General features: G+C 38.7%; 1 protein-coding gene across 3 annotated transcripts; it reads right to left on the bottom strand.

The window, feature by feature from the left end:
* Window positions 1-32: 32 nt before the first annotated feature.
* On the bottom strand, window positions 33-27,630 carry FNDC7 (fibronectin type III domain containing 7). 3 transcript variants are annotated; one of them, XM_034780061.1, is made up of 14 exons: window positions 27,480-27,630; window positions 26,942-26,960; window positions 25,055-25,312; window positions 22,230-22,484; window positions 20,658-20,918; window positions 19,864-20,121; window positions 15,410-15,664; window positions 13,894-14,151; window positions 13,077-13,331; window positions 10,928-11,182; window positions 9,860-10,114; window positions 8,957-8,986; window positions 6,582-6,650; window positions 33-1,933 (listed from the first exon to the last, which is right to left on the bottom strand). In XM_034780061.1, the coding sequence occupies exons 1-13, from the start codon at window positions 27,540-27,542 to the stop codon at window positions 6,619-6,621; spliced, it is 2,454 nt and encodes an 817-aa protein (XP_034635952.1). In that variant the 5' UTR covers window positions 27,543-27,630; the 3' UTR covers window positions 33-1,933; window positions 6,582-6,618. The 3 variants fall into 3 exon arrangements, with proteins under 3 accessions (XP_034635952.1, XP_034635953.1, XP_034635954.1); XM_034780062.1 differs by having other exon boundaries at window positions 33-1,653; XM_034780063.1 differs by lacking the exon at window positions 13,894-14,151.
* Between the last annotated feature and the right edge of the window lie 10 nt (window positions 27,631-27,640).

Here is a 27,640-nt window from a genome sequence, read left to right as displayed (position 1 = left end):
AAAAACTACAAACAAACAAAACATTTGAGGCTTTTTAATCAGAAGATGAATGTATAATCAGCATCTTATTCGCGATTTTGATTATTTTAGTTTCTACTTGTTTTATGGGGTGGGGAGGCTAGCAACAACATTGACAGTTCAGATACTTGGCTTTAAATGATTGACTGCTACTCCTCTTTTGTACTGTTCTCAGTCGTTGCCTGGCTCTTTGCAAAAAGTTTTACTTCTCTTGATGAATTGGATATGGCTTAGTAGATAAGTCTGTTAACACATCTTTCCATTTATTTTCCTCCTTGGCTGTTCTGATTGAGACCAGGTTTCTGTTGTTAACATTTGGTTAAATAATGTGACTCTTCAAATTCCATTCAGTAATACAGACATTATGGTGGATACTTCAGACAAATAAGTACATGCCCTGCTCTGTAGAGCTTACAGTCTGACTGGAGATATGGTGTAATGAATGAAAACAGCTCAGTGGTTTGAGCATTGGTCTGCTAAACCCAGGGTTGTGAGTTCAATCCTTGAGGGGGCCATTTAGGGATCTGGGGCAAAAATCTGTCTGGGGATTGGTCCTGCTTTGAGCAGGAGGTTAGACTAGATGACCTTCTGAGGTCCCTTCCAACGCTGATATTCTAAGTTAGAAAATAAGGAGACAGTGTTGCAAGGTTACATAGTTTAGTGAAAAACTGGTAACACTGGGTGCTCAACACTGGTAGGCCTAAGGTGCCTCTTCCACAACTCAGCCACTGCTGCCTTGCTTCTAACGTGCAGAACCCCTGTTGTAGTCCTGTAATTCTGTGTAGAATCTCTCAATCATAGCAAATTGGATAGTTTATATGGTGGATAAAAGTTGTGGATGATTTGGCTGTAGCCATAAGTAAATAGTGGCTTAAGTTTCCAGAAGTGAACACCTATGCTGCTTTGTAATTTACAATACTGCATGCTGATTCATTGCCAGTGAATTACTATATCCTTTATAACCATCAGCAGTAACAATCTGCCAGGTAAAAGTGAATAAAATCCTAAACTTTTGCTTTCAAGAGAACATGCAAATATACCCGAACTTCTAAAAGTGCAGCCTCACGTGTTTTCATTTTTCAGATTTTGGATTCACATTTTAATAGAGTTTCTTATGGATAATCTCCCCTTTCACATGTGATCATAATCACCTTGTGCCAACTAAAGTTTGCTTGCATGAAAAAATTAAGTGTATTTTAGTCGTCTTAATGATATTTAAGAGCTGTCACCCTCTGAGTCGGTTTGGCAGACCACCAGCCAATGCAAGAAGACTATAGTTTGGCAGTAGGTCTCAGCTGCCCTTTTGGTTGCTTAGCATATGAGAACACCAAGCATTACTCTTAAATTCAGAATCTTGACCAGGCATTCCATACCATAGAACTTTTACTTTATTCATGCAAAAAGTGTGTATCTGGAAGGATGGAAGTGAGAGAGAAAGTGATGTGCTGAGAAGCTTTCTGTTTTCATGACTTGATTACCATGTGCTCAGAACCCTGTTTTTCAGTTGGCATCCCTCTGGCTGAAGAAAATCAGGAAGAATTCTCTAAGTCTGAGGTTCCTCTTTAACTGTCTAGTCTAGTGATTGGTGTCCAGTAATGATGGGGCATTTTCTCCTCTGAGAGTATCATCACAGTGCTGTATACAATAATCATAGTATTTTTCAGTTAAAAATTCAGTGATTAGTGTGCTCTAAATGCCTAGAGTTCAATCCTTTAATGCAGTAATTTCTTATATGTGGCAAGTAGTACATTTCAAGTACTTGTTCCAGTAGATGAGATGCCACTTAATACAATGGTTAATGTAAATTGGGGAAAGGCATAGAAGTTGAACCCTTGCCAAACACTAGAACAGATAAACATACTACAAATAAATCCTGCCATCCTTTATGCAGTATTGTACCCTTTCCTGGTAAAACCTGTGGGGGAGAAAGGAATGAGGGCAATAAAATTATGCAAAGCAAATATGGTAGTGCTTCTGATTAATGCCTCACTTAAAAGGGAAAAGGTTTTGGAAAATGCAGGTTCTGTGGTCTCCCAACCCAGCTGAACCCAAGGGAAGGTGGGGAATCAAAATTACAAGCCCACATTAATAACTAGTTCTTATATAGCCATCTACAGACTTATCTCTTTGTGCCACCTTCCTGGCAGCATGACCCAAGGAACTGTATTGCCATTGGCCACATTAGCTAAGCCTTGCCTGTCCTGCTAGGTGTGGAATGGGACATACCCAGTGTTAATTTCCACTACTTTTGTTTGTTGTATTTCAGTTGGCTTGGTAAATATCTGGAATATAAATTTTGTTTTTATTGGAGGACTTCTTGGGACATCTCAGAAGCATGTAGTGGGAGCTTACTCAACGTTAGGGTGAGTGAGGGTTTGAAACCTTAAATCTCCCCCTTCCACCTCCAAGTGTATTTTAAATTGCTGTTAAAGGCAAATGGTCGTAAGGGGCTTGAATAAAGATCACTCCATCAGCTTTCATTTTGTGTGTATTTATGATGCCCTAATCCTATACTAGTTATCCCATTATCTGTAAATGATTCCAGACCCAGCTAAATTTCCGCTGTAAAAAGACAAGAAGAAAAGCCTTGTGTGTTTATACATTACTTGCACTTTGTGGTTCTTTATAATGTGGAGCAACAAGGAGCCAACTCTTGCTTAACTTATTCATGTGAATAGTGCTAAGTGAGCATGATTTGTCCCACTGTCTGTACTCTAATCTTGGAAGATTTGGCAGATCCATTCAAATGCCTGGCTTCTTTAAACATCCCTCTTCCTCCTCCTCCTCCCCCAATCTAGGTTAATGGTGAGGTGAGCCTGCCAATTTTGTCTGGAAAGGCCTAGATTTTACAAAGATTTTATGAGCTGCACGGATGGAGACCTGTGCCTGCACAGAACCCCACTGACTTCAGTGGGGCTCAGGTAATCTTGCAGTAGTGGGGCCTACTATAGCAAGAGGTTTTGCAGATATATACTGTCCTTCTATAATAGATAGAAAGCAAGGGACACAGTAGATGAGGACTCCATAGTGTCTGTGAAGGGGAAAAAACACCAAACCCAATTGTTTAGACACAGTAGTAATCAGAGATGGAATCTGTGTATTTCTAGTCATAGGATGCCTTGATGGTGGAACCTTTTAATAGTAGTACCTGAGTGCTTGCCCCCTCCCCACCTCTGATATTCTTAAATTCTGAAGGCAGAGCTATAAAAGGAAGCATTGTGCCCCAGCTGCCATTAGGAGTTAACATGAGTGGGGAGTAAGACTACATATATTCAATCTTGAAAAACTCTGCTTAAAGGTAAGTAACCTTCATTCCTTAAAGAGTACGTTGCTGTTTGTAGCTATTCACCTACTACATATTTAATTCTAATTAAAGTTACTCATTCTCAGTCTTTTATTAAGTATGTTTGAGTTTAAATGAGGGCTGATATGTAATTAAGATATGCAAATCTTATGCAGCTGGTTGTTTTGATTCAATGTAATTTGATTTTATCAAGGACCATCATAAAGGTATTCATTTACAATTAGTGTACCTACACTGTTTAGCAGTATTTTTCTTGAAATTCTATTGATTTCTCACTTTATTAATATTATTCATGCAGCCTGCTACTTTACTAACAAAAAATTCATATGTGGACTTAACTTTTCACCTTTGCTATAGAAAATCTGTAAGTCATTTAAACTTGTGCTACTGGTTTCATTAAAACTAATGGCTAGACATCCTCTTTAGATAACATTACAAGGATATGAGGTACAAAAATTATGGAGCAGCGTAGCTAGACTTATCCATTGTTTTCTACATTTAATTTTTTAAAGAAAATTGGTAGCTGTAATGGTGACAACTTTCAAAGCACAAAGCCAGTATAACCCCTCCTCTGCAATAATTTTTCTCTGTGAACTGACTCATCTCAATGGGTGGTAACTTACATGCCAAGAATGACACTTTAAATATCAACATTAACTATTTTACAGCCTACCAAAACATGTCAGAAATGAGAGGGATTATGTAATGCAGATCTGCATTCATGTTTCTGTGTATGTGCGTGGAGGGTGGGGAGAGAGAGCCACACATGAGGACTAGCCTAAGGGAGGATGCAGAAGACATGTATATTAAAAGTTGTGCCTTAAAATATGAGGTGATGGGTTCCATACACCTGAGGGTATGGTTTAGTTTTCAAAAGTGGTTGCAGCCTGTTTTTATTTTTCAATTGGAGGATAAAAAAAATAGGTTAAAAGTCTGGGAGCCACTAGTGAATGCAACCTACACGCTAAAGCCAGTTGGCCTTCAGCTGGTGAGCGTCACTCGTGTAAGCTTTTCTACATCTATAAAAACAGGTACAATGCACCAATCTAAACTTATCTTACATCTGGAAGAGGTGAGAGAACTGCCGTCCCTACCAAACTTCCAGACTCTACAGAGAAGCTTTCAGAGGGCATGTGGCTCAAAAATGTAATAGAGTATAGGCTTTATTAATTGTTGGCACAAATTCACTGCCTGCATATTATGAACTTCTGGGGAAGAGAGGTAGCTTAGTGACAGTGGCTGACTGAGTCCATGGTACCTATTGAGTTTCTGGGAGTGGACAGGCACAAGCCTGCCCCCCTCTGAAGACCCCACCAGTGGATGTGGCCCAGGGGAACTGCCCAGATACATGATCTAAGGGAAGAGCAGAAATAGGCCTGTCTCAGAGTACTTTCCTGTCCAGTATACTCCTGGTATGGTGGATGGCCACCTTGACCAAGACTAGGAGGTCATTGACAAGGAGATCTTTTAACTTTGTGGGGCTACGGTTGGGTGAGTGTAGATCAGGAGCTGTGGGGGAAAAGTGCAACCAGAATCTAAAGAGAAGGTTCTGGAGCAGCCATAAAAGGGGTTGCAACCTGGCACATGCCAGGGTCTCCTTCATGCTGCAAAAGGAGCAAATGTGGGGGAGGGCAGTGAACCATGCCAATTACATGCCTGTGCTCATGCTTCAGTGAAGGAACCACCAACTAATATCCCCAGTGGGCCACAGCTGAGTGCATGGTAGCAAAGCTTCCAAACAGAATAACACTAATGTCTACGTTCTACCTTTTCAAACCCTAAATTGGAAATAAAAACTAGCTATTTCTTACTAAGTAGTGCAATTCTGAAGGCAAAACATGGTTCTCTCCCTCTATTCCGCCCCAATAAATGCTGTACCTGTGTTACAGATAGGTTTATTAAACCTGAAAGAATGCTTATAATGTACTCTCTCCCGTTATGGGGTGTTTACTTTTTAAATGTCACTTAGGTTGTCCTGTGAAACTATATACACTGCCAATTTCACTTTTGTTTCCAGTCAGTTTCATTTTTCCAGTTGTCAAGAACTAAAATCATGGTGACCTGCTGGAGTTTCCACACTGCATAGGAATGGTTATTTTATAAATAAAATAAAGCTTCCCAAGGTTTCTCTATAAAGCCTCCAGAAAGAAAAGAGGAAACTTCAAGTTCTCATTCATGAAGCTTCCACAGCATCATTATGTAGGAATGTGGAGGGTTGCCTTCCCAACCCCGTTAGTCCAAAAGCTGTATAAGGTCTTGAGGGATCCACAGAGGCTAAGGCCAGCCCCAATGTCTGCATGCATCCCAATGTCTGTTGCTCCATCACTTTCCAAGCTGACTATTGCCCTCAAATTATCTCTAAGATGAGATAGTCACTTCATTCATAACCATGAAGTAGGAGAGCAAGGGTCAGCATTATTTGTGTGTTCTCCCAAGGAGGCAATGTGTGGTATGGATAACAGCCACTACTTCTCCAGCTGCAAAGCCTCATCCTTGCCATAGGATTACAGCAAGGTTGGGGGGAGGGGGGGAGATGGCATGTTGGCTCGCTCCCAAGATCCACAAGCTGAACAGTCACCTCTGCTCAAAGAAGACATTGCTAGGGGGATCGGGCCTATTTTCATTTTAATTGTGTCAATCAACAAACATTTTAACATTAGGCCTTGAACCCTTTTTGGGGGGAGGTGATGGTTAAAATCTATTTTGTGGGACTAAACTGCTACCAAATATTAAAATCCAAATAGTTCAAGAATTTTAATACTGCTTATTTTATTTTGACAGCACTTCACTGACAAATTATTTCCAGAACTGCTTTTATTGCACATAGACCTACTACTTAGATTAACATTAGCAACCCACACTTAGCACCCCTGTGCAGCTCTTATTATTGACTGTTGTAACAAAGCTCTGTCCTTGTCTCCATAGGTCCTGTGTTTCCTGGTGGATTTCGCTAGCCTCAGAGGCTCACTGTGACCCTCCACATAGCCCTTCTCTCTCTAGAGGCAAGAGAGCCATTTTCATCATAAGCCAGTGAGGGAGGTGAGGAGAAACTATCCTCCCTTGCACAGTCTGTTGTCTCCCAGTCTCGGTGATTAATCAGGGGGGCAAAGGGAAGAGCCCAGGGAGCCTAATAGTATTAGCTATAGTAGCTGATATTTTAGAAACAGGATGCATATAATCCTCTGGGCTACTTCCCCACAGCAGCCCCCACTTCCTCAAGCTCCACTGTGATTCAAGTAACACAAACTCTTTTTCTTACCTGCTTATCTGAACCAATGATTCCATCCAGAAAAATGTTATTCTGCACTTCTCTTTCCTCTATAGATCACTACAACAAAAATTCAGAGGGTTAAATTCAGGTGAGAGAAAAACATAAATGACCAACGCATTCAATAAATGTTTGAATAGTTGCTTATGTTGGTGTCCCCAGCAGTTTCAGTCAGGAAATTGAATGGAAAGATTGTATTCATTTGAAACCACACAAAAAACTTAGAGTGGACCATACAGTGTCACCAATTTGTTAGCAGAAAGTAAGTGCTGCTTCAAAAATCAGTGGCACAATATACTTCAATTTAATAAATAATTGTAACTTGGCCAGGCTCTAAAAGATAGAACACACACTTTCAAAAAGTGCCATGGACTCTGCTGACCATGAGTGGTTCAAACCTCAGTTTTAGGTCTCATGTAAGAGTATAAAAGTCTTGCAGTACTATGCTAGGCTACTGGGACAGTACAGATTCAGAGGGTATAATGTTCCTTACATGACACATCTACACCCTTCTACTAGCACTCTGTTTTTCAAGGTCTTCCATCTAAGTGCTGACTAGGCCTGACACTACTTGGCTTGTAAGAACTAGTGCGAATACAGCCTGACGTGATATGGCTGCAGGCCAAAATATAGGTAATATTTGTAAAACATACTCATAATCTAATTTTTCAAGATACATACAGCTATTTATCTGTGTAGGTGGTGATTGGAGTCCCACTTAAGTCTATTTAGAGTTTAAGAATACATGATGGGGGAGGGATAGCTCAGTGGTTTGAGCATTGGCCTGCTAAACCCAGGGTTGTGAGTTCAATTCTTGAGGGGGCCACTTGGGAATCTGGGGCAAAATCAGTACTTGGTCCTGCTAGTGAAGGCAGGGGGCTGGACTCGATGACCTTTCAAGGTCCCTTCCAGTTCTAGGAGATGGGATATCTCCATTAATTTATTTATTTATTTATGTTGTTAACAAGTCTTTATGTGAATGAGTTTGGAATGGTCCCAATACACAAGAGGGGTGATGCCACAGATGGGCACCATCCTCAACCAAACACCAGTAAAGCATTTATACCATACCACACCACACCAATCACGAGTTCTATATGTGCCACATATGTTGGAGAAAAAGTATTTTAGGAATGTTTTTGTGAGTTTTACAAAATTAGGACCATTTTTTGGTAACCTTCTGCCTGTAAAGCTAGCTGCCAGGAATCCAACTGTGCAAGGCTCAAAGGAAGCCATCTCCAAAAGTTGTAAAATAACTTTTCTGTATATAAAGGTGACATAACTTTAAAGTGTAGTGTCTCTAACCCTGGAAGGGCAGAGGTAAGTGCTGGTTCTGATTAGAAAGGAGAAAATCTCCTTAATGATATAAAGCTCTTGTTTCTACCTCTGTAAGGCTGTGAGAGCTCAAACTTCACAGCTGTGGCATTTAGAAAATGCTGTTAGTAGCTCAAAGTTGAATCTTGCCTCTCCCGGGCCTCAGAGAAGTGTAATTTGTGGGTGTGAACTGCACATTTGGGAAACAATGATGAAATATTTCCTTGACATGTCTTTTTGTTTGTGGCTGGTCGAAACGCCTCAGAATTTTGGAAAGTTAGACATCCAGTCTTGATTTAAAGACTTTAAGTGACCAGAATACCACATCCTCATGGAAGATGTTCCAATGGTTTTTACGCGCTGTTCAAAATTTGCATTTTATTGGGCACTGGGCAGATAGACACAAGATAAATGTATGACATGTCTGTGCTGTTATAATATGTCTTCAGTTAATTTCATGGATCTCATTTGGACATGTGTACGGACAGATTCTCTCACTAGTTTAAGTCATTTTTTGCACAGGGTGAATACCATATAGGGGAATCCACTGGTTTTCTACAGTTGGCATAAAGGTGCTTTGCCAACCTCCTTCTTACAACTGTAGTAGGGGCTGTGCCCCGAGAAAATGGATATGGCTAGGATTTCCCAGGACTTCAGCAATCCCTGGCTCTTATAAGAGCCCTTTGGGGCCTTTGGCAGGCATTGTATTTAACAGCAGCCTTCTGGCTATTCTAACTTACACTGGAGGACTGGATTGGCATAGAGTGACCCCAACATGAGGGGACCAAAACCATCTTTGCACACTCCCTCCTGAGTCATACTGTGTGCTATCTAAGCCATGGTATATATGTTTTATACAATGTAGCTTATAGAAGTTGTAATACATATTATGTTGGGAGTAAATATTTTATCTGTGATAGAATTAAGAGAGTCCCCCTGCCAGAAAATAATAATGTTATTTAAAAATAAAGTACTCTTTCATTCTAAGAGAAACATATCTCACTAGAACCATCATATTCATTAGAGGTGAAATGCTGACAGCATTCTCGTACCCATTCCAACAGAACTTCCAGAGCAGGTCACTAGAATGAAATACAAAGAAGGGGCATGAAAGTTAAGTGTATAATTATAAGCTGAAAAACATTAGCAATTTGTATAGTAAGGGCCATATTATACAACTAGGCAATCTCATTAAAGTTTAGTATGTTTAAAAATAATTCCATAATGGATTTGGATGTCTATCATGAACAAATAAATCATTGTTTGTTTGGCTTTTTGTTCAGTGCTTGCAAGATAATTCTGCTAATATGAAGCATAATTTTTACAGGAAGATTGTAGAGACAGTTTGTTTTTATAAGGGTGGCTCATTAGTGTTGCTTCTGATTTTTTTTTTTTTTTTAAATTAAAAAGAGGGCATTGAGGTATTTAAAAACCAGTACAGATGAAGAATTACATTAATTTAAAAGCAGACTAAGAAAAAAAATAAGAGTTTGGTACTCAGCAACTAAAACTGATCCCCAAAAGAGTAAAGCATGATGCAAAAAGCAGCCTTGTTGTGCATTTTATTGTCATTCCTTTCCATCTACATCAACCACTAGTATCCAGACTCAACACACACAGCCCTTTGCTCCAATACTGATTATTCATGTCAGGATCAAGAGAAATTCATGTGAATTGGGGTGTGTCATTTTACAGCCAAGCACATAAGCAGAAAATGTCCTTGATTTCTAAGCCCTGACCCTGAAATGCCCCTCATGTTTCAGGTTATGTGGGTTATGTGGTGAGCCAGCACTGCGATAGAAAACTTCTGCTCCATGCTGTATCTTTGTTTCCTCTTATTCTGGAATATGACAAGACACAACTACAAGCCAGAATTTGGCCCTATATAAATTAAATTACACTGAAATGCATCTAACAAAATATACATAGTTAAAAGGTCTATCATTGAGTTTTACCTGAATATATTTTTTTAGGGCAAAATGTAATCTTTGATCCTTTCTCAGGAACAGGAGAAACTACCACTGTATAGACATCCCCACAAGGTATCTCGGTGACATCACAATAATTCAAACCTGGAGTAGGGATACAGGTGAAATTGCCTTTTGATCCATATAGATCTGTACTTATCAACCCTGCAGAAGCTCGCCAGTATATTCGGATACCATTATTGCCCAGTCTATATAATTTCACCCCAGAAGGACAGCAAGCACCTAACAAAGAAAATAAACAAGATTAAGTCTAAACTACAGATTATGCTTGTTCTTGAAAGGAAATTATAAATTTTCTTAACAGGTTTCACACCTACATTCGAACTACAAAGGTTCATCATCTCACACAAAGTCAGGGTAATTGTACAAGGCAATGGTGGGGAATAAGGGAATGGAAGTCGCCCTCCAAACAAGCTGTGGTGCTGGAATACAGCCCCTCTCCAGACACTGTTTAATATCATACATTGGAATACTGGTCACTATTGTGCCCCCACCCACTATGGGGAATGTTAGGGCTAGTGGATTCACACAATTGTAGAACCTCTTGGTGTCCCTAGCCTCTGCCAGAAGCTGGGAATGGGCAACAGGGGATGGATCACTTGATGATTACCTGTTCCGTTCATTCCCTTCGGGGCACCTGGCACTGGCCACTGTTGGAAGACAGGATACTGGGCTAGATGACCTTTGGTCTGACCCAGTATGGCCGTTCTTATGTTCTCTCCCATCTCCAAACTTCAAGTAGATATTGGCTTGTTTGGATCTGCTGTGCGACCCCCTTCCATAGTGCACAAAGAGTACAAAAGTCCCCTTGCACAGTCTGCCTCAGTTCCCCCACAGTGCAGCCCTACCATGAAGTTTAAGTGATACAGAGGGCCTTGCATGAATTTCATCCTAAGTATATTTAACTATTTAAAACAGGGAACTGCAAGGGTTTTAGCAATTTCTTTAATCTCACATACAACCTTGATATGAAAATAAATCATCCGCCTACTATACTCTGATTTTTTTTTTCAATTCCATTTATCGTTTACATACTGGAAGAATAGTCTTGATATGTGCAGTATGAGGCCAAACCAGTTTCACTAATCACTTTCAGAGCCACTGTATAGTTGGTGCCACATGTAATGCATCCCAGGAGACAGTGGTTTTGGAGAGTGTGGCACCTGGCTGGTCCTTTCAGTGATTCCAGTATTGTTATATAGGTCTTTGCACCAGCCCCAACAGACCAGCTGATATTTGTTATAGACTGCATCACTTGAGTTACTGTCAGATCATTAGGGCAACAAGGAGCTTAAAAGGAAACAAAGAAAGGGAGATCAACTTTATTGTGTCCACTGAGGTTCTAAGCAGATATTTTAGTCAATTATTTTGTTTTAGAAATAGTTTACACCTCTACCCCAATATAACACGGGTTCGCATACAAAGCGGTAAAGCCTGACACACTGCTCTGAGCAGCGTGTTAATGGTGCCGGGCCAGGGCCAAGGGGTTGGGTAAGGGGCAGAGGGTCTTGGGGGCGGTCAGGGTTTACTCCACCAGGGTCTAGGAGGCAGGAGCTGGGGGGGGCAATTTTGGGGGCCCTGCAGTCCCAGAGTGGCCCGGGGAATTAGCAGGGGGCCAGGAGCAGCCCGCTCTGCTTCCCTTGCCCCAGCCCCAGCTGTGTCGCTCGGGGAAGGTGGTTTGGGGGAAGGGATCCCCCCTGCACTCACCGGCAGCGGCAGAAGTGGAGCAGCCCAGCCTGCTATACTCTGCCAACTCCCAGCCACGGTGCTCCGCTTCCTGCCACAGGTGAGTGTGGGATCTTTCCCCAACCGCCCCACCCCCCCAGTGACACGGCTGGGGCTGGGGCTGGGGCAAGGGAAGCGGAGTGGGCTGGGGCCGCATCGTTCTGCTTCCCGCCGCCGGTGAGTACAGGGGGGGGGCGTCCTTTCCCCAACCTCCCCGCACTCACGGGCAGCGGGAAGCGGAGCAGCCCAGCCCCAGCCCGCTATACTCTGCCAGCTCCCGCACTCCACTTCCTGCCACAGATGAGTACGGGGGGCGTCCTTTCCCCAACCTCCCCACACTCACCGGCAGCGGAAAGTGGAGCACTGCGCCTGGGAGGTGGCGGAGTAGAGTGGGATGGGGCCATATTACTCCGCTTCCCGCTGCTGCCAGTGAGTGCCTATCAGGGGGTGGGAGGTGTGGATAGGGGTCGGAGCAGTCAGGGGACAGGGAGCAGGGGGTTGGGTAGGGGGTGGGGTTCTGGGGATGATTAGGGACAGGGGTCTCTGGAGGGGGTGGTCAGGGAACAAGGAACGGGGGGGGGGCAAAGCAAGTTCGATATAATGCAGTCTCACCTATAACAGGGTGAGAATTTTTGTCTCCCAAGGACCGCGTTATATCGGGATAGAGGTTTATTTAAAATCTATTCAAAAACTGCCAGTTTTGTCAACCACATTTTTCTGATCTTAAGGCTTGATCCAACTCTTGTTGAAGTCTGTGGGAGTCTTTTCATTAACTTCAATGGGAGATGGGTCAGGCCCTTAGGAAGAAAAATAATCGTAGTAGCAATTTAAAAAAAAAAGAGGAAAACTAAGTACTTTTTAGCTAATGTTACCAAAATAGTCAGATATTAAATTTCGGCATGCTACAGTAGCTAACGTCTAATATATAGAATAACAGCATAAGATAAATAATTTATTCCTTCTTCACCCATTGTGTGAGACAGTTATTACCCCAGGATTATTATGTGAAGATTGTTCCAGCTGGTAGATCTTGGTAATAAAAAAATATCTACAATGCATCATCAGTATCTCAGTGGTTTTCTCAGCCACATTAAGAATCAAAGTGCTGAAAAGGAAGCCATGCATTGCATAAAGAGATTATGCCATGATAGCTTAATTAGCAGTGACCCAGGAAACATAAGTACCTGTATTTGGGTTTATCAGCAGGATTCAGCTACTAAAGAGTAACATGATCTCTCTTTCTCTCTCTCTCTCTCACACACACACACACACATTTGAGCAGATGCCATTCCATTCAGTAGGAAAGAGTAATACATGTAGATACATTGTGAAAAAAAAACAACACATGGACATACAGACACACACATTTAGCACAGAATTTTTATCTCTCTCTCTCTCTATATATATATATAAATAAAGTAAAGGTTATATTTTAAATTACATATTGATTGCTACGTACCTGTCTCTAAAGGAACACTGTAACTAGGTAAGCTCTGCCCTGCTGTTGTAATTGCCACAGCACTAACAGAGAAAACTGATCCACAGGGAAGACCAGTTATGCTACAGGAATTTCCAGAACTTGTGCAGTGCCACAATCCAGCCTCTCCTCTAACAGTAACAGTGTATATAGCTTCATCATTATTGGCCTGCCAGTGCACACTAATTATGGAAAGATCATCCTGGGAGACATTTTTTATTTCAGGACTGCATGGAGCTGAAAGATTTTAGATAGAGGAGATTTAAGATGTGTTATTATCAGTACATAGCTATACAATATAAAATGGAAGTTATGTCAATAACTGCAGATTATTGTAGATATTTGACAAACTCACTCTGACAGTGATATCCTAATCAATAATCTTTGACTAATTTGGAACAGTTTATGAACATATAAACTTTAAATGAGTTTTACAGGGAAAAACTCTTGAAAAACTGACATGTTAAGGTTTTGCATATAAATATACATACTGGAATCATAAATCTCATTTTCAGAAGTGCTGATTACCTAGCAGCTTTCAACCTCGCCACTTATTGAGGTGCCTGGTTATGGATTTAGGAATCCAATCTTAGGCACTCATTTTTGAAAATCTTGACATTAGATTTTCTTTTCATTTGCAACCATGAATTACAATAACCTTTCTTAGCACTCACATTATGTTTTCCACCTTCAAAGCACTTTACAACTGTTAACTAATTATTTAACTAACTACAACAACAACAACGCAAACAGCTAATTATTCCGTGTGTTAAAAGACGTGAGAAAAATAGCTATATACCTGTTGCCACATATTTAGATACACATGATGTATTGCTGCCCCTGATTTCACTGTAAGAATACACAGTGATATTATACTGGGTGTTACACTGCAATGCAGACAGGATGCAAATTGTGGCAGTGTCATGACACAATACTACACCAACCCCATCAACAGCTTTTGTTTCATACATTTCAGCACCACGGACAGGAGACCAGACAATTTCAACTGTATCGCTGGACACAAACACTGGATAAAAGTCACTGGGGCAACAAGGTGCTAAAAAAGCCAAAACAGAGAGGAAATGTCAACAGCGCCCATGAACTGAAAAATATTACATATTAAACAGGGTAGTGACTTGTTTACACAAACACCTCTTATATGAAACCTCCATTATCAAAAATTTAAAAATGAATTATGTTCCCCACATTGAAGTCCTTCATTTATCCAAAACTTAATCTATCAAAAAAAAGTGCCATGTCCCTCATGATATCTGGACAAAGAGAATTCTATTGCATACTCTTTTTTGTAATCAAAGTGTATTCTTACATCTCTTTAGTGTCCCTACAATATAATTCAGTAATAATCCATTAATCTGAAATAATACTGTACACTTATGTTGCACCTTCCATTTGAGGTTCTCAAACATTTATGAATCACCAAACTAAGCCTCATAATCAGATATTTCCCCATTTCACACATTGTGAAACAGGCACAGAGAAGGTCAGGGACTTACCCAAGATTACACAGCAAAGCTATGGCAGAGCCAGGGCTAGAATTCAGATATCTTGACTCCAGTCCTGTGCATCCATAACACTATCCTTCCCCACCTTTTGAACATGTTTTAGAATGACTGAATGATCAAACCTTGTAATTTATAAGCTGGTGGCATACTTGACTGATAAACTAGCTATTCAAATAAACATTGACTACACTTTAAAGTTTAACCCTTTTCCTTTTAAAAATATATATTTACTAAAGCACTGGTAATCATTGTTAATTTGACTTTTTCACCAAAAACATTTTTTTCCAATGGAAAATTGGGGTTTTGACTAATTTTATTCAGTGACAAGTATCTGCTTTCTGTAGAAAATTTCAACTTTCTGTTGAAAAACTGAACACCAAAACATTTGCATCTATAGGCCAAGTTCCACAGCCACCCTACATCTCCATGACACACCATGGCCAGGGACTTTGAAGATGTACTGAAGTAAATCAGAAAGAGAGGAGAATGTGGTGTATTATGGGAGATGTAGTCCATCACGGAGCCCAACCCATACAGGAAAATAGGAGCATGTGGCACTTGCATGACAACTCCCATGGAATACCAAGGCAGCATTTCAAAATGTAAATGCTCTGTTTTAAACGAAAAGTTTTCTAGACAAAATTTGGGGTAGCGGCCAAAAATTTTCACCTTTCAATTCATCACCAAAAATTGATATTTTCTGAAGGAAAAAAAAATTTTTCCAACTAGTTCTACTGTTAATACTACTAGGGGAATCACCAAATATGTTTGCATAAACAAAGTGCTACTTACCAGTCGTATAATTGAATATATCCCCTAAAGGACTCTGTCCTGCCTTGTTATATGCGAAGACACTAATGAAGTAGGTGAAACCACAATCTGATTGGAAGTGGCATTGGGTATGGGATGTGTTGCAGTGCACTTCCAAGCCATCATCACTTTTCACAAAAACCACGTAATAATCTCCAAGATCTGCATTAGACCATGACACTGACAATTTACCAGGGTTGTCCTCTTCTATTGTTATACTTCCTGGTGCACAAGGAACTGAGAAACCAGATTTAAAACAAAAACGGGGGGAAGGAAGAGATTATAACCGTACTCACAGGAGTTTATTTAAGCAACATTTTAACTACACAAACATCAATGAAAGATATATAGAATATGTGTGATATATTTAGCTTGAATAGTTGGCACATGTCCAGTTAGAAAAGAGCAATTCATCTGGATTTATAAGGATATTGGGATGACATGTATGTGATTATTTTAACATGGTGCTTGTTCATAACATAAATTATGTGTGTGGGCTGTCAATTAATTGCAGTTAACTCACACGACTAACTCAAAAAAATTATTTGTGATTAAAATTGTGATTAATTGCACTTATAACAATAGAATACTAATTGAAACATTAAATATTTTTGGATGTTTTTCTACATTTTCCATATTGATTTCAATTACAACACAGAAGACAAAGTGCACAGTGTTCACTTTATATTATTATTTGTTATTACAAATATATGCACTGTAAAAATGATAAACAAAAGAAACAGTAATTTTCAATTCACCTCATACAAGTACTGAAGTGAAATCCCTTTATCATGAAAGTGTAACTTACAAATGCAGATTTTTTTGGTTACATAACTGCACTCAAAAACAAAACAATGTAAAACTTTAGAGCTTACAGATCCACTCAGTCCTACGTTTTATTCCGCCAATCGCTAAGACAAACAAGTTTGTTTACATTTACGGGAGATACTGCTGCCTGCTTCTTATTTACAATGTCACCTGAAAGTGAGAACAGGCATTCATATGGCACTTTTGTAGCTGGCGTTGCAAGGTATTTACATGCCAGAGATGCTAAACATTTGTATGCCCCTTCCATGCTTTGGCCACCATTCCAGAGGACATGCTTCCATGCTGATGATGCTCGTTAAAAAAATAATTCATCAATTAAATTTGTGACTGTACTCCTTGGGGGGAGAATTGTATGTCTCCTGCTCTGTTTTACCCGCATTCTGCAGATATTTCATGTCATAGCAATCTCGGATGATGACCCAGCACATGTTCGTTTTAAGAACACTTTCACAGCAGATTTGACAAAATGCAAAGAAGGTACTGATGTGAGATTTCTAAAAATAGCTACAGCACTCCACCCAAGGTTTAAGAATCTGAAGTGCTGTCCAAAATCTGAGGGGGATGAGGTGTGGAGCATGCTTTTAGAAGTCTTAAAAAAGCAACACTCTGATGTGAAAACTACAGAACCCAAACCATCAAAAAAGAAAATGAACCTTCTTCTGGTGGCATCTGACTCAGATGATGAAAATGAACATGCGTCAGTCCGCACTGCTTTGGATCGTTATCAAGCAGAACTCATCATCAGCATGGAAGCATGTCCTCTGGAATGGTGGCTGAAGCATGAAGGGACATGTGAATCTTTAGCGCATCTGGCATGTAAATATCTTGCAATGCCAGCTACAACAGTGCCATACAAACACCTATTCTCACTTTCAGGTGACATTGTAAACAAGAAGCAGGCAGCATTATCTCCTGAAAACTGTAACCAATCTTGTTTGTCTGAGTGATTGGCTGGCCAAGAAGTAGGACTGAGTGGACTTGTAGGCTCTAAATTTTTACATTGTTTTATTTTTGAATGCAGTTATTTTTTGTACATAATTCTACATTTGTAAGTTCAACTTGCATGATAAGGAGATTGCACTACAGTACTTATATGAAGTGAACTGAAAAATATTTTTTTTTGTTTTTTACAGTGCAAATATTTGCAATCAAAAATATATATAAAGTGAGCATTGTACACTTTGTATTCTGTGTTGTAATTGAAATTAATATATTTGAAAATGTACGGTAGTAAACATCCAAAATAAATTTAAAATAAATGGTATTCTATTGTTATTTAACAGAGCGATTAATTGCGATTAAATTTTTAATCATCTGATTATTCGCGATTAATTTTTTTAATCACTTAACACCGTAATAATTTATAAAATTTCTATAGAACAAAGTACATGCTATTTCAGTCACAAGCAGGAAAAAGATCCCATTTTAAGGGCCACTCATAAATGACAGCACAGGCATCATGCAGTATTTCAACAAGGAAGTGAAATATCTATGATAGCAATTTGTAGGTTTGGATGGCATTCAGCAAAATGATTGAATAACAGTTGGCAAGGGATGGCCTGGACACAAGAACACCTTGTATAATGGCATCAGATCAGTTGTTAACTCTGTACTTCATCAAAAAGCTTGGTCTTTTTGCTTCGGTTTTATTTTATGGTGGCATCCCAAAATAAGACTCACAAATGAGGACCATGTGGTTCATAGATTTAATAACGTTTCCCTTTTCCCTTCCTGGATCAGTGGTTTACATTGCAGGCAAGAAATTCAATGTAGTGGTGCCGCTCTAGCTGGAATTGGAGACTTCTCAATCTTATCACCAACCAATTTTGCATTATCATTATTAATCATCATCCTCTGTATTTAAGGTAGCACCCAAAGACCCACTCAGGACCCTGGCTCCATTGTGGTCGGCATTGTATAAACAGGAAAATGTGGTCTTTGAGTTTTAAGAGTAACCCAGGACAAAAATAACAGGAGCACTGGAGGTCAGAACTGGGTATGTTGGCAGAACCTCATAATATTTTGCATTTATACAGCATATTTTTTGAACAATTTCAATCCATTTTTCTAATACGCTCACATTAAGTCTTACAAACACTCCTGTGCAGTAAGTTAGGGTAAGGTGGCAGCATTATAAACTGAGGCACAACTAGGTTAAATGATTTTCCCAAGGTTGCAGAGTGACTCTGTGGCAGAAACAGGAACAGAATAGAAGTCTCCTGACTCATAGTCCTGTGCTTTAATCACCAGATTATCCTTTCTCACTCAGTATGGGAAAGCTTGCACACCATCTACTTATATTGGGCCTGTTCTCCTCTTACTTTGATCAGTTTTAGACTGGTGTAACTCTACTGACTTCACTGGAGTTGCTTCTGATTCTCACTGGTGTGAGAGGAAAATCAGGCCTGTTATATCTGTCATCTAAATATGCCATTTGCAAAATAATCCAAAGAAATAAAAATAAAGTTAGCACAGGATTCAGAGGGTAAATGTGAAGCTTCATGCATGAAGTACAACAAAAGTTTCAGAATACACACTGTTAAGTGCCACAATAACATGATAACCACAGAAACAGAGCCTTTTTTTCAATATAGGGATTAATTTTCTTATAAAAGAAACACAGTATCTCAATATTTAACAAGAGCAACAGAAGCTCCAGTAGAGGTCACACTCAAAGACAAGGGTCTTTCTCCTCCTACCTCCCCATAAATGATAGTCCAAGTTCACCCAGGGTCTGCATAGTTTTCAATAGCACAGATCCTGGCATATGGCCTTGGAAGTGGAAATTCTGCAGGAGGAGGTAATGGTGAAGGTGCCTACAATATCCCCTTCACTGAGGGACTTGAAACCAACCCCCAAAAAAGGATGGCAGTGGCTAAGAAGGGGACATGGCCAGAGCAGCCAGGGGATGCACCTCTACCCATAAGGAAATTTAAATTGACCTTCCCTGGAATAATCCCTAGGGGGCAATGGTGGTAAAATACTGCCTGCCCTCCTCTGGGGGAGAAATCCCCAAGAGTTGAGAGAAGTCAGGCTGATGAAGACAGGTGCAATTTGTATCACCTGTAAAGATAAAATTGGCCCAATGCTGATTTCCCCAAACTTTCAAATATATAATAATTAAAAAGACAGAGATAAAAATAATATGTTTATATAAACAAGATGGACCAGATTCTTCTCTGTATTACTTGACTTCAGTGGAGCTATTTCAGATTTATATTGGTGTCACTGAGAGCAAAATACAGCTCAATTTCTTTAAAAAATATTTTTCCATAAAGTAAAATGCAGCAGCAAAACAGTTTTTCAGTGGACTGCTTTATGGAAACAGCAGCACTTAAAAGAATGCTGCAACGAACAACCATGATGAGGCAGTTTATATACCTAATAATGGAATCTTTTAAAATAAGGTGTGAATGTAATACCACGTGAGGGCCAGACATTGACAGTATTTAACTGTTCTGAAATATCTTAATGATTAGTATAGCAAATTCCCCTAAAACTATTTAATATTAAGCTAAAATGTAGGCAACTTTTGCTTTCTTCTTTCATTTTATGGCAAAAGAGAAATAATATTATGGGCTATACAAGGGTCACTATAGTTCACATACCAGTTTTTAAACTCACTGCATCTGTAGGTTTACTGGATCCAGCACCATTATTGGCTATGACATAAACAGAGTACTCAGATCCACACTGGAGTGAAGACAAAGTGCAGGAAGTGGAAGATGTGCTACAGTTCAGTTTGGAGGCTCCACTGCTGGCTGTCACACTGTAATTTAAAGTTCCCTCTGTCGGTATCCAAGAAACAGTGGCCCTCAAAGTTCCACTATCAAAAGCAACTTGAACATCTGATGGTGCATGAGGACCTACATTAGTTAGAAACAACTGTAAATACACTTAGTATCTGGTGTTTTATAGAGATGATCATCAACCAGACCCCTGAATCCAAACATAGCAAATTTTGGGAAACATTATATCCAAATGTAACTTTTGTGCCATAGGCCTCAGCCCTCTTCTTACACCTATTACAGTTGCACAGAATTTTTTAAACAATTACTCTAATTTTGCTCTGACCCAAAAATTTCTGTTGAAATTTTAATATTTATATAAATATTAATGGACATATCCTAAGTTCCTTTACTCAGTTCTTGCTCAGGCAAAACTTTAATTGAAGTCAATGGCAGATCTGCATAAGTAAAGTTTATAAAATTTGACCTATGTCCTCTAGAACTTTCCTGAAACTAGAATTGGCATAAATTGTCATAGCTCCATTTGGACAATTTACACCAGCTGAGGATATACCCCCAATGTGTCTTGTCAAAAACACACATACTACTGTCAATAGCATTTTAAATTATAATTTTACACTAACTTTGGTTTCAGAAGAGAAAACAGTTCTTACTTGTTATTTGGTTGTACGTGAAATCATCTCCAGGTATTCCATTAACATTCCAGGCATGTGCCTTGATGGTATAGAGAGTTCCTGGATCTAGACTGGTAAATACCAAGGAGGTATGGGTAGTGTTCTCTTTCATCATACTGCCTAAACCATCTGATCTCATGATGGACACAGAGAATCCAACTGCCATATATACAGCTCCCCAGCTCACCACTATGGAGTTGTAACTTGGAGAACTTACAGACAGGACCGGAGCAGCCAAGACTGTTAATTACAAATATACATTAACTATTGCGATTTTCATTAATAGCTATGCTGTCTAAAAGTTAGAAGAGTCAAATTCAGCATAGGGTAAACAGAATCAACTTTCATGGACGTCTCTGGGCCAAATTCAGTGGTGATGTAAATAGTATAAGTTGATCAGAGAATAAAGTGGTAAAGTTAGCATAGTTTGCACCAATTTACTATTTAATAGACTTGTATAGTGAAAGTGACTGGCACACTAAAGGGTGAAAAGTGGATGAGTGCAGCAAGAAAAGCAACTAAAAGGAGTGTGTGAGGTCAGTTAGATTCCCTTATTTTGTCCTGTTATCTTACCCCTCCTTTCAGTTGCTTCCCCACCCCTTCCACACCCTAAGAATGTCAGTGTACATCTTCTATTAGAAGGTAAAGCCACAAGGTTATACTGACTTACTAAACAATATATAAAGAAATATATAAACGTTTTACTGACGTGGGTTTGGACAGCTATGTTACTTACGCCATGCATAAGTTATGGAGGTCACCCTAAATGGGTTCCAATAATTTTTTTTATACCAAGGCCAACTGTCCAGGCCTTAGAGAAAAATTACAACTTACACACTTCAGAAATCTATAAAATTTACCCAGCATAATTTACCTATTCATAAACATTTCCTGATTTTAAGGCCCAGTCTCTCAATGCTGTGTCCCACAGACAGACTGGGAATCTCTCTTTCCTGAATGTATAAAACTCCCATTTCTAGTCTTGATGGGACATTAGATATTAGACTTTATCATTGGTTCAGGCCTGAATACTGTTCATCTTGAGTCAAAGCCAAATTCTGAGAACTGGTCAAACGTGAGTGATAAATGCAATTTATCATATGGCACAGTAATATATCAGCTGGGTATCACCACTACATGCATGGGTCTATGTCTACTTTTCACTTATATAATGCCTTCCACCCAAGGACGGTAAAGCTCTTGGAAAACATTAAGCCTTAATGTCATTATTCACATTACACCGATGAGAAATTAAAGTACAGAGACGTTAAGTACAGAAACAGAGCTGAAAACTGAATTCAGAAATCCAGTCCTATGCACTGCCCATAAGGCCACTACATCTATATACCTATAATTATATTCTTGAACACTGCAGTGGTGATATGTTCAATATTTAAAATAAAAGATTGCACTAATTCATCCCCAGTAAATGCTTGAACTATTTTTACTTTCTGTACTAGCATTTTAAAAGATACATTTAGAAAATTCCATGAGCCATATATGTTATGCACTCTAGTAATATGAAAGTTGCTATATAAAATCAAAAGCTACCTGTCTTTGCCTTCTTTGAAGGCGAAGGTAGGCTTCTTCCTCCAGAGTTTATAGATCTGATGGTGATTTTGTACAGTGTAGCAGCCTTCAATCCTGTCACTGTGCCTGGTGAATTTATGACTATAGTTTCAATGAAAGACTCTCCATCCTGTGCAGTCAGTAGATAACTGGTAGCCCCAGGAACACCTGCCCATTCCACTGTGATACTGTTGCTCAGTTTTGAATAAGCTTGGTCAATAACAGGTATCTCAGGAGCTAAAAGTGAAATTATGGTAAGTTAAAAATCCATAATCATGTTCAAATATAAGGACCTGCTGCTGTCAGGTGCTAAGTGCATTGACCATTTTGCAGGAGGTGCTCAAGACAACTGGGATATAATTTCTTTGATACTTCTAATTTTACTTCTCTAAATGAAATAGCAAATTTAAATTCCATACAAATGTAATTGATTTTATTTGTGCCATGAAACAAAAGAAATGTTTGTTCAGTGTCCACAGTGCACTTAGCAATGAAAAACTGCAAATAGTTAGCATTGATGATATGCAATTTATATATGTATTCAGATTGTTCTTTAAAGGGGAACGGTGGCACATTAACCAATTCAGTTGGTCTGACTTTAGAGAACGGTTGTTTTGTATAGTCACTTGGGTAGTTCCTATCCTGCAAATTTGTCATTCCTCTCTGTACCTTACTGAGTGATGGAGCTGGGTTTTGGTCTCCCTAACTCTGAGCTATATCTACTTTATCTTAATCTAATCTAATCTAATTCAATCCATCATGTGCCTAATGACCAGCAGCCAGAAAATCAAATGTTTAAAAGGCTGTAAAAAGTGGGCCAAATTATTCCTTAAAGCATTGACTTCATTAGAGTAGCATCAGGGATAAATATGGCCCAGCCTGGCTTGAGTCACCAGAATATTGCAGCCCCCTAAGGAGATCATCTGCTAAACTGAGGAAGAGGAGATGCTAAATTACTCTGCATCTTTGGGGACACTTGTGCCCTTCTACAGTCTTTCAAACAAGCACTATGATTTACCTGTGTAAAATGTGCTACTACTGCAGGTTTTAAACAATTTTAAATACATACTAACAATACATGCAAGAGTGGATTTATTTTAGATCATTATTGAAGTTACTAATGATGATACCAACCTTTTGATCATGGTCACCCTAGATAATCTAAGTGCATCTTTCCCATGTTGCTCTGTAGCCAATCAGTCCTGGAAAGTGTTCGTATTATAATCAACAGGAAATAGCTTTGCTTTCTACAAAACAATCTAAAATGGGAAGACTGAATCCTAGATACTATATGTTAAATATTGCAACTAAAGGAACCTTTTTTCTAACAGCCCTTACTGTGAGCCATTCAGAAAACTAAATGTCATGTACTTCAGTCAGACAAGTACCTAGTTATAACTCTCCCAACTAAACTGCAGTAATCAGGATATTGGGCCTTGAATAAGCACATATAGCAGGTTCCATATGTTGTAAGGCTGCAAAAGACCAAAAAGAGCAGGAAACCTCACAAAATGGATGAAAAAGTGATCCAATTGCACTAACCGTAAAGTGAAAAGTATCAGAGGGGTAGCCATGTTAGTCTAGGTCTGTAAAAAGCAACAGAGAGTCCTGTGGCACCTTTAAGACTAATAGATGTATTGGAGCATAAGCTTTCGTGGGAGAATCCGATGAAGTGGGCATTCACCCACGAAAGCTTATGCTCCAATACATCTGTTAGTCTTAAATGTGCCACAGGATTCTCTGTTGCTTTGTAAAGTGAAAATGTATCCAGAATGTAAGCTTGGACCAGCACAACTACTAATTTCAAGGCAACTAACCCAGGAGTTCAGAGACTTTGGCAGCAATTACAGGAGTAATATTTCCACAAGTATGAACTCTTGAACAATATCTCTACTGTATTAGGCCCAAATATTTTTTCATTCAGCATTAGCTAAGCATGTCCCCTTTTCCACCATTTGTAAAAATTACAAAAAACCCTATTTTCTACATTTCTACATTTTTCTTTTAAAATATTGTGCAAATTTAAATTAACTCTATAGGAGTTTGTCTGATAAATGACTGCAGGATTTCACCCTTAATCGGGGACCAATCCTGCAAACCTTCCACATAGGGAACTCTTATTCAAGTCAAAAGGAGCTGTGTGCCCACGTGGCTTACAGGAGTGGATCCATAGTATATTATTTATTTCAGAACTGCATTACAGAGCATTAAAACATTATGCTATTTCTTCCATACTGAGGTAACCAAGAGGTGAAAAAGAGGTAGATTATATTCTAAACTTTCAGGGTGACCATAACCATGAATTTAATTTTAGTTATTTCCTCAATAAGATGAAAAATTTGAAATTTTTGAAAAGAAAACAGATATTTCTAAAGTTTTTCAATTAAAATAATTTTAAAAGGGAATTTCAAATGATTGATTTATTCAAAACTAAATATCAGTTATGGAACAGGGAAGAGGGAATACTGTCTATCTAGGTTCTTCTATAATGCCCAAGGCTAACTTAAACAGTACAGAATAGGTTCTAAATGGAAATAAAATGTCTGTTTTTCACATTTATATGACCTCACTTTTGTGTTCTTCAATTAAAAACAAGGCAGCTGATTTTGAAATTTGTGATTAGGTGAGAATTGATGCAAGGGATGCACCACAAACACACACACACTCTCTGAAGTCAGTGGGAAAACTTCCATGGACTTCAATATGAGTATGAGTCAGCCCTAAAAGTCAAATAAAATATGCAGGGTGAAATCTTGGCCCTATTGAAGTCAACAGAAATCTTGTTTATCAGCCCATCCCATACTAACCTGTTAACTGCTTAGTCTGTGCTTCCGCCAGGATAATTCCATTCTTATCAATGGCTTCCACTTTTACAGTGTGGACAGTGTTGGGAGTTAGTGAAGTAAGAATGCCTTTAACAGGAACATCACTGAAATGTGCCAACAAAGAGTGGCCTACTGTGTTTCTGGGGGTTGCTGTTATTCTGTAGGAAACGGCTCCTGAAAACTTGGACCATCTGAGATAAATGTTTCTTGATGTCACATTATATATGGATATAGAGAAACCTACAAAAAAACCCACACCAATTTTAGTCTTTGAAACCTGAAATACACTACTGGGCAAACTGTTTGGACAAGACTCTTGAAAATGTTTAAGTAGCCTGATTTTCAGAGGGCAGTTATTCAACACTTTTTTTGAAATCAGGCCCCTTTAAGGGGCCTCAAGAAGGGTACCCAAAATAATCTCTTTAGAAAATTAAACTTTGTATTAAATTATAATTGAAATAAGTTTTCTGCTCATTTCTATCATCCATTATACACTGTAGTGTACAGTGTTGCCAGCTCTCATGATAATATTGCAAGTCTCATGATAATTACTATTTTACTCAAGCTCCAGCTACTGGAGCTTTCTGAATATTTGAAAATCTCATCCTTCATTTAAAGAAGAGTTTCTACCTCTCATGGTTGCAGAAAAAAAGGATGAAAATGTGATCCAAGTACATCCTAAGGCTTTAAAAGCAGAAGGCAAATAAAAAGAAGCCAAAATTTGGTGGCAGTTTTTTAAATCTCATGATTTTTAGAGGGCTGCCTCATGATTTTTTAACATCTGAGGTTGGCAATACTGCAATTATTTACATATGGCTTTTGTAATCTTGCAAATAGTGGAACTAATCCTACCACTCTGTGCATGGAAACCCCTCTGACATCAATGAGAGTTCCACACAAGAAGAGCTTGCACAATCAGGCCTGTGGTTTATTAAATCTCTGTGAAAAGAATACGATATGCTGAAGTAATTGCCCAAATACTGTAAAAACATTGAGGAGTCCTTGTGGCACCTTAGAGACTAACAAATTTATTTGGGCATAAGCTTTCGTGGGCTAAAACCCACTTAATCGGATGCATGGAGTGGAAAATATCATAGGCAGGTAGAAAAGATGGGAGTTGCCTTACCAAGTTGGGGTCAGTGCTAAAGAGCCAATTAAATTAAGGTGGAAGTGGTCTATTCACAACAGTTGACAAGAAATACCACTCTGAAACCTATCACCAAATACTGTAGTAACTTTATGGTACTATGTAATGGTTAGGAATCTAGAATATTGTAATATATACTAATATATACTGCCACAATGTATACTAAATGGATGACCTGTAAAAGCCCAATCCTGCGTTCCTTGCTCAGCCAAAACTCACACTGCAGTCATTAGGAGTCCTGGGTGCACAAAGAACGCAAGATTGAAGAAAGGGAAAAGGGAAATCGTGTAGCGTATTTATCTTTAATTTTTAAAACCAAACAAAAATTATGCTATTTTAAGAGGGCCAAAATATCAGAGAAAAGCATACACACACTGAATAGATTGTGTAGATAATGGGTATAGTCTGAGAAGGTACTGTTCAGTGCAAACTGAGTGTAGCCTTAGGTAAGTGTCATATTGTAAGAAGTATGTTAGAAAGTTTATGCAAATGTATAGTAGCATAGGTAACTATTTTTCAAATAAAGTTTTTTTTAATTATATCATATAAAGAAACATATGATTCTTTACATTTTTTGAGTCCGATTTCATTTGAGTTAAAAAACTTCTGTTTGCAACATTACTAGAATTTAAAAATCAATTTGGATTAGTAATCAGAGATTTCTCTGTTCTTTAGTGTCCATCTAAAAATGAACTGGTAAAAATACCTTTTTAAGACTTTACCTGTGTTAGCTGAAACAATCTGAAAAGAAAGATATAGAACATTAGAAACACAAATTGAAAAATTATTTTGGGAAAAGGGAGAACATTTAACTTTTAGCAGTAATAACAATGACTTCTTTAAAATTGTATTTTGTGAACATAGCTTACTAATGTGCAATTTTACTTATTTGTTCAGTTTATTTAAGCATGCAAAGGTATGTACAGTAGTAAGGTAAATCCACGAAGCTGTTACTAGTGAATTTAACATAGGTATGCAGTTCACATTACTATTTCATTACCCTCTCTGAATCTGGCCATTGATCCAGAAGGGAAAGTTTGCAGTTGCTGACAGACTTTGAAAGACACTGTGTTCTAAAAGTATAATGGCATAGTTTTTCTGTGGGTCTGTTACGAGTCTGGGAAAAAGTAATTGTATAACTCTTACAAAAATATAATAATCAAAAATAAGAATAAACATTTGATAAATAGGTTGCTTTTGGTTTATTTTTAAAAACGACACGTCATTCTTAAAAATGTTTGAGAACAAAACTAAACTCACCATTTCAAGACTCACGAGGATAAATCCAATAAGTACCAAAGGTTTACCTTTTCCACTGCACATCTTGTCAGACAAAACTTTTATTCCACACTTTGCGTCTGGATGTGATCAATCAGATACCCCATAAAGAGAAGTAATCACCTCACTATAGTTGTTGTTAA

The sequence above is a fragment of the Trachemys scripta genome, chromosome 8 (genome assembly GCF_013100865.1).
Source record: "Trachemys scripta elegans isolate TJP31775 chromosome 8, CAS_Tse_1.0, whole genome shotgun sequence".
NCBI lineage: Eukaryota > Metazoa > Chordata > Testudines > Emydidae > Trachemys > Trachemys scripta.
This window is presented reverse-complemented; position numbering and strand designations above follow the sequence as displayed.